We start from the raw sequence: 8,290 nt of genomic DNA, 5'->3' as shown, positions 1-8,290 counted from the left end.
TCGGCCGATTATTGGTTTATTGGCCATGTTTGTGGAATCAATCATGGAGGTTGGGGATCTCTATTTTACCAACACCAATAATCTGGATCGGATCTGGATTGTGGATATTAAGATTTTTTAAATATTTTTTCGATACACTTGCGTTTCAGCCTACATTTAATCTTAGAGACAGAGATCTCTAACGAGCGTCGTCTGAATATCAAACGTGGCTCCCGATACCTAGCGGATTGACGCGATGCCCCCCCCCTCTGCCCTGCGGTCCACCTCCAGACGCTGCGGCGTTGCTACAGCCGTGTGAAGGAGCACGGCATCGGGAAGCGGAAGAGCAGCTACACCATAGAGCAGCTGGAGAAGGTGTTCGGCCAGGGAGGCTGGGACTCCCAGGGCTGCGCGCCGGTGCTGATCAACAGCAGCGGCCTCTACCAGGACATGGAGTCTGACGGCAGCACCATGGAGGACTTCTCCCAGGAGGACTGGTGCAACCAGGTGCTGGACTCCGCCTTCCAGGAGGGAGACATGGAGACGGGTGAGCGTTTGAGCGAGCAGACGGCAGCAAAACCTTCTGTGTCGCTGAGCTAATACGTGTTTGTGTTTTGTTTTTTCCCCTCAGAAGAAATCCAGGTGCCTAAAAACAGAGCTCTGCAGCTTCAAGCAGAGCTGGCAGTAGAAACGCAGTAAGTCCCCGGAGCGAAGGCCTCGTCCTTCGTCTCGTAGTCGGGCTGTTATTGTTGAAAAGCTGATTTCAGAAGCAGTTGTGACAGAGTAAATACAATATATATATATATATGTGTGTATACACAAGATACAAATATGTTTGAACTGATTACCTTTACTTTAAATACACGATAATTGAAAATCTTGACTTTTAACAGACACGTCCTGGTTTCTCGTTCAGAACGTGAAGCTAGAAGTAGATTGCGCCCTCTGCTGTTCAAAAAGGGCATGACTGATTGGATCGATAGACGGATGTTAACGTTTGGCTTCTGGCTCACATGCTAGACTCTTGAGATCCATGTTCTGGAACCTGCTCGGTGATTTCCTGACAGTCATTCTGGTTTTTAATGCTGATCTGCCTGGAGGATCAAATGTCAGACAGGGCGTCATTTTTAATTCTACCTCTGGGGGTCGCCAAATCTAGAATTATTCAAATCCTCCACGGGATCTCCAGATCTCCCAGAGATCTTGAAACGCATCCAGTGCAGGCTAATGCTCTTCCTATGTAATACTAACGTACCAAACATGCTGAACATCGAGGCAGCACATAATTTAAGGCTAACAGTGACTGCTCGTGTGTTTGTTTGTTTGTCTGTTGTGTCCACAGACAGGCGACTGCTTCCGATCGTCCTCTCTAACGCCCGTCATTGTTGTGCTTTCTGGATTCTCTGCAGAAAAAGGGACTCGATGCGGACCGTGATGCGCATGCTGGAGTCAGTGCAGCTGAAATGGGAGCACTTCCAGACGTGGACCGAGTTCTCGCGCCTGCACCTCTCCAACAAGCTGGCCATCTTCGGCGTGGGCTTCGACACGCGCTGGCGCGACGACGTGCGCTACCACTACGCCGAAATCAGCTCGCAGGTGCCGCTAGGCAAGAGGCTTCGGGAGTACTTCAACCCGGAGAAGCCAGAGGGCCGCGTCGTCATGACCAAAGTTCAAAAGATGAACTGGAAGAATGTCTACTACAAGTTCCTGGACATCACTATCAGCGAGGCTCGCTGCCTGGAGCTGCACATGGGAGTGGACTGGATCCCAGTGTCCCGGTCCAGAGCGGCGAGCTGCAGCACAGGCGCGTCTCACTACCTCCTCCCGGTGGACATCCCCAAGGCCTGCGGACTCTACGCCATCGGCTACGAGGCGCCGCTGTCATCTAACGAACGCTACGGTCAGACCTCGCCCCAAGGGGACGCCGAAGAACACGGCCTCCCTCGGCACGAGTCGGAGAACGGCACTCGGGCCGATGGCGAAGGGGCGGGCGACAGGACTGGGGTAAAGGTCACCTACTGCTACCTGGGCATCGCTGAGGGTAGAACTATCCAGCAGTGTCTCTTCCAGCACTTTCAGGGTTCTGGCAAACACTTCGCTCACGGCGACGCCTCCGCCGTGACGCGGTGGCTGCAGGAGAACAGCCGCGATGGCGAGGAGGGTGACGCGTCGCCGCAACGTCTCGCCATTTGCATAAAGTTTATTGAGGTGGAGCTGGACTTCCTCTCCGCCGGCTCCCTGGTGGAGTGCCTTGAGACTGCCGTCGGCTATTCCCTGAAATACAACAACCAAGAAGCATCGTAGCTGCGCTCGGTGTTTCAGGCCCGCGCTGACCGGAGGTATCCGGACCCGACTTCACAGCCGGTACGGTGACGGTGGCCGATTCTGTCTGTCGTGACGTGTGGATGCGTGAAAGGCTCTAAAAAAGACTACCGGTGTCCGTCGCACGGGGTTAACGGGAATGTGAAACGTGCAAGCCGACGTGCACTACGACGGTTTCTGCTGCTCGTCTTGTGTAGATAAACATCGCCTCATCGGGGAGTGTGGGGTTGGCATGGTGACCACTGCGGTATCATCCGTCTACCTCTGCCAGGCCAGCAGGGGGCACCATAGTGGGGATTTACTGCCTTCCCTTTAGTTCACGGAGCATCTGAGGGCAACCGATGGACGGTCCACGCGTGCCTGACCGGGCTGTTGGGAGGGACGCCACCGCGCATTAACCGTGTGTTTGCCAATGCCGTGCAGAAAGTGTCTCTTGTGGGTGGAAAAGCTGTCTTCAGATGGCAGCATACCCACAATGCACCTGGCCACGGCGCATTTCCAGACCAACAACCCCTTAGCTGCACACTGCGCTGCGTTTTGGATCTGCCCGATCTGTAAAGGCATCATGACATCGTGTGTGGTTTTTTGGGGGGGGGGGGGTTGTGCTCCGTGATGAGCCTTTGTGGGGGACGCACTGCTTTAGACTGGCTCATGATTAGTACTGGTCACCAGTGTGCCTTGTTGGCTGCAGCTGTGGACTCTGGGGTTGAGTTTGTCTCTTGTTTGACTCCACAGATGACGAGTTACAAACTAAGCTGCGCCTCCTTCAGACCTTCACGCCGCCCCGTAGGCAGCGCGGCGGCGTCGGCGCTCGCGGATGTACGGCTGCGCGTGAGAACGCGGCTCGAGGTCGACGTTATCCGTCACCAACAAACTGAACTCTGTCTGAAAATGATTCCTGAGCGTATGTGCAATGTGAGAGAGAGAGAGAGAGAGAGGCCGAGTACGCGTGTATGAAATCTACCTATAATATATATTTAAGAAGATCAATGTTCTCCAGCATTCCGGCTTTGCAATGTTCCTCTGTTTGGGTATACAGTATATAAAGATGACTTATATGATATTTTCTATTTTGTTGGTTGGCACTTTGTCTCGTGTGTGTGTGTGTAGGTGTGTGTCCGTAGGTGTGTGTGTGTGTGTGTAGGTGTGTGTCCGTAGGTGTGTGTGTGTGATTGTTTGGAAGTCACCGTTTTGGATGTTTACAAAAAATAAACGGGGTTCTCCGTCCCTCCCCACGCAGCGACGACGGCTTTGTGGGTTTGTTTTTCTGTCACATGAATGAAACAGATTGTGAGGCCTGCGGCGGTCGCCCCCCCCCCCGTCCATTCACTCCACCTCCCCTCCTGACTGATCCCCTTAAGTATTCATTCAGTTTCATTTCAAAAGCCACCGTCGCCCACGGAGACGGTGAGGAAGGTTGGTTTATGGGCAAAAGTCTGCTTTCTTGTTAGCATTAGCATGTTTTCAGGTCAAGTCTGATATAAAATCAATATTATATTTCCACAAATGAAAATTACACTTGGTCTTTATTTTTTTAGACGCAGGTAGAAAGTAATTTTTGGCCGTTTTTACCCTCCTATTCTTGCACCACAGTGGAACATCTTATTTCCTCTTAAGAAACTTAAGAGGAAATAAGATCTCGATAAAGGCAAATAACTCCAGGAGAAAAAAAGATGCTCAACCGTGACTGGCTCCTCTTTGTCTGATAATCCATGTTGTGTCCCTCCTCCTCCTCTCCCTCACCATAGTAGTGATGAAGCTACAGATTATCAGACGGCGTCATTCCGACTTGTCCGATCTGAGATTACAATAAAGAGGAAAGACGTTGGTTTGCTCGCTTGTTCTTTCACAGATTGTATTTATTATATGCTACTTTAAGTCCAACTAATGACGCAATGTCCCAATAAAAAGAGAAAATAACTAAATGTAATGACTTGCATTTGTTTTTGTTGTTTTTTTAGGTTGCTCAGGCAGAGCTGTGGTTCTGAAAAAAATGTCTGGCACAAAGATTTATATTATTAACCCAAACTGTTGGTTATTGGAATCCTTCATAAGTACTGTTTGGTATGGAAGAACATGTCTATATTAATTACGAATTGGCTTTCCAAAAAAACTTAATTATATAATAATTAATATTTCAGTGAATATGAGGCCTTCAGAGATGGAAGATGTAATTTCCAGATGTGGCCACTAGATGGGGACAAATATCTAAAAAGAGAACAAAACTATATGGATAAAACAGGGACTTAAATTTCACTGAGAAATAAAATCTAATGTTTATTAAAGCATGAAAAAGAAACGAGTGACGGACGAGGATTCTTCAGAGGCGTCTCTCCAGGAGACACAGATGGTGGAAGAGCAGGAAGACGAAGCCGCTGACCTTTCGGAAGACAGCCTTCAAGAAAGAAACAAATATCCGGCCTCACGTCCAACAGCAGCTTCATAACACGGAACAAAATGTGTGGCCTTGAAGAGAGCAACTAGAATCCATGTTTTAGATATTCCACAAGGCAAACAGGCAAACAGGCATCGCTGCATACTGTCCTCCTGCTCTGTCAGTGAATTCATATTAATGTTACATCTCACCATTCACTGGTCTATTTACATTGTAGAAACAACGCATCAATAATGCAACTAAATATTCAGTATTCTTGTTTCTGTATATTTGATGGGTCTGCTTGCTTTTGTTCATGATGATGTGTAACGGAGTTGAAACCACAGGAAACAATCCATGAAATGAATTTTAATAATCCTCGTTAGTGTTCTGTTACCGAAGCATCAGATTCTCTAGATTAAACTCGTGATGTGTCCTTTGTGAGTTCTAGGAATATATTCTTACATTTCCAGTGCACTCCTGTGAATCCTTCAAAATAAAAACACTAAAAATTATAATCATACTCTCCACCCTATAAATCCAGGGGCGTGTCTAGAAGAGGGGCCGAGTTCCCAATGCTTCCCTTACACTTCCTGCAGCACCTCTTATCTGCTGACTTTTGCTTTTCAATTGAAGTTAAAAGAGAGTAGAGAGCCCCCCCCCCCCCCCCCCCCCCCCCAAAAAAAAAAGTTGGGAACTGCCATCCATTCCAAAAGTAAATGTTACTCAGCCGTGTTGATTGATGACAGTAATGCTCCCAGTTCTAAGCTACTTGGCCACATTGGAAACACCATTAGATAATTCATTTGAAACAAGCAGCGTATTTGAGCTCCAGGCGTCACGTTTGTCTCGTTATTTTCTGTTTGGATGAGCAGAATCCAGAATTAACCTTTCTGCCTCGCTCAGAAAACGTTTGCATCAAACTGAACACTGCTCCGTTTTGACGGCTCTTTCCAGAACGCTGTTTCATCTGGAGGCCCGGATGCAACACAACACAACACAACACAACACAACACAACCCCCCCCCCCCCCGATCCTGCTTCTTTGGATTTAATCACAGGAATAACCCTCGCTCACCTCTCATAATTGAGCAGTCCTCTAGCATTAGCATCACCCTTGTTGCTGAGGCAACCTTAGAAGATGAGATAAAGGGGGGGTCTGACCACTTCAGAGAGGACAGGTCAGCCCATGTTTTTACATCAGGGGAGGGAGTGAGCTCACCTCGGGAATGCGTCCAGCCTGTTTCTGCTCTCAGAGCCGCGCCGCTGCACACACGACGGAAACAGAAGATCCGCAAGGAAAGGATGGAGGCTCGGAATTTGGCTTATTGCTGACAAAAGGTTGAAACTAATTGCATTTGAGTAGGAAGCCTCCCCGGAATGAGATGAAACACGCTCCATTTATATGAAGGCAGTGTGAGGTCCCACACGGAGGATGAGAGGTGTCGGCCGGTTTTAAGGGAAACTTTCAAATGTCCTCGTCCGTCCATATAATCGTGATTATTGACGAGTTCTCCTTAATCAAAAACAGTTCTCATTAAAATGAATCTAAAGTAGTCCTCATTAAAATAAATCTAAAATAGTCCTCATTAAAATGAATCTAAAATAGTCCTCATTAAAATGAATCTAAAATATTCTTAATTAAAATTAATTTCAAGGTATCCTTAATTTGTCCTTACTTCCCAAACTGCGCGTCAGAACTCGTTTGGACACCTGCACCAGAGGACAGGTGTTCGCGTCAAGCGGAGAGACTCAGACGGATGTTAGCCTTACGTGCCTTCAAAATAAAAGCATACGGTTATGAAGCCAAAAGAGGAGCTCTTGTTCTCAGACTCTTCACAGGAACTATTCATTAATATTGAGGAAGACTTGCCTCCAAGGTTTCCATATCTCCTCTCTCTCTCTCTCTCTCTCTCTCTCTCTCTCTCTCTCTCTCTCTCTCTCTCTCTCTCTCTCCTGTCTCGCTGCGGGTCTCTCATCCCCCCCCCTCTCTCTCTCTCCATGAGGAGAGAACAGGATGACAACTTGCAGAGTTCTTGTCGCCGCTCTCTTTGATAAGGACGGAATTGCAGATGCAGTTGTGCGTAAAGAGGAGGAGAAGCGTCGCGGAGGATCAGAGCCGGAGGCGCGGATACTAACGAGGATTCCTGCGCACCGGCCGCGTCCGCAGCTCCTCACCTGAGGCGCACCTTCCCTTCCCGGTTAACGGCTCCGGTTTCAGAGCGAAGGGACCTTGACAGACTTGAGGAGCGTTTCCCGAGGCGGAACAGAACTCATAGTTTATAAGCTTGGAGGAGTAGAAACTGTTTCTGCCATGGAGCTCCGTCCCACTTCGAGGAAACTTACTCTCCTGTCCTTCACCTTTCTGTGTGGACTCTCAGGTAGGAACAGAAGTTATTATAAAAAAAATAATAATTCTCATTTCATCATGTTTGTTGCGTATTTTATGCAGGAGAAAACGCAAAAAACACAAACAAACAGTTCCTGTATTTTAATGAAACGTCTGAAGGTGACGCGTAAATCTATTTATGGATCCGCGTCTTTTTCGAAGCCGATCAGCGAACTTTCCAAACATCCCATAGTTTATATTCCACCGATCACTGCTCAGAGAGAATCTCCCAGAAAGTAAAGGTGCGTTTCTGGGTGGATTTAAAGGCCAAACACCTGTTTGGATTAAAAACAGGCGTGTTACACATGCACGATTATGTCTTCCAGGGAAGAATAATCCCTTTACAGCTGCTGCAACGCACGCCGCTCAGACATCCCTCTCTCCAGCAACGCGTGAACGCGCTCCTTCCACGCGGGTGCGTTTCCCGTCTCTTTGATTTAGAAATTGGGGCAGGAAGCAGCATCTTGGGTATTTTTTGCAAACGTTTTCAGGAATGAGAAGCTTTAAATGATTCATTTGAGCTGATAATTTAAACAGCGGCATCTGTAACTTTAGAGGATCGCAAATGTTTGGAGAGAAGTTTTGGAGAAGTCAGATTTATTCTGATCAATCCGGCAGATTGGGGCGTCAACGGGAATCCAGGGATCGGATTGAATCTTAATCTGGTCATGGATTACACATCAGCATAAACACAATATAACCCCCCCATTCCCCTTTAGGCTGCCCGTGGCCTCTTCTGGAGAACGGCCCTGCTCTGGTAACAAACGTTGAAGTCAGGGAGCCCCAGCAGGAAGGCGGCTGACGCTCATTTGGCCCTTTGGCCCTTGAGAACTGCGTGCTTTTTTTCTGATGCGCTGTTGCCAAAACAATCACACGAGCTGACAAAGACAATCTCAGGCTTGCTGGTTCCACCCCGAGGGGAGGGCATTACCTGAGAAACGCTGCAGTTCCACCTCACATGCCAACCCCCCCCCCCCCGGTGACACCGGGGTCCAGATACCTTAAAGGCTTTGCAGGGAGTAAACTCTCCTTAGTCACATCCTTGTGACTAATCTGGAGTTTTAACAGCAAGCATGGCTGCGATTGGGTGTCGGCAGCACGACAGGACAATGGCAGCCGACCTCGACCCCCCCCCTGTAGGACGAAGCCATCAATCGCCCCGCAGGTGTGTCCTGGTCGAGATGCAGACAGGAAATGGTCATGAATAGCAGCCCTGTGGCAACAGGA

General features: G+C 48.4%; 1 protein-coding gene across 1 annotated transcript; it reads left to right on the top strand.

The window, feature by feature from the left end:
• Nucleotides 1-43: 43 nt before the first annotated feature.
• LOC137900334 (myb/SANT-like DNA-binding domain-containing protein 2) lies at nucleotides 44-2,283 on the top strand. The gene is made up of 4 exons (XM_068744398.1): nucleotides 44-49; nucleotides 271-526; nucleotides 611-674; nucleotides 1,389-2,283. The coding sequence occupies exons 1-4, from the start codon at nucleotides 44-46 to the stop codon at nucleotides 2,281-2,283; spliced, it is 1,221 nt and encodes a 406-aa protein (XP_068600499.1).
• The last annotated feature ends 6,007 nt before the right edge of the window (nucleotides 2,284-8,290 follow it).

This window comes from Brachionichthys hirsutus, chromosome 10 (genome assembly GCF_040956055.1).
Source record: "Brachionichthys hirsutus isolate HB-005 chromosome 10, CSIRO-AGI_Bhir_v1, whole genome shotgun sequence".
Taxonomy (NCBI): Eukaryota; Metazoa; Chordata; class Actinopteri; order Lophiiformes; family Brachionichthyidae; genus Brachionichthys; species Brachionichthys hirsutus.
Note: the sequence above shows the minus strand (reverse complement) of the source record. Positions and strands in the feature narration are given on the sequence as shown.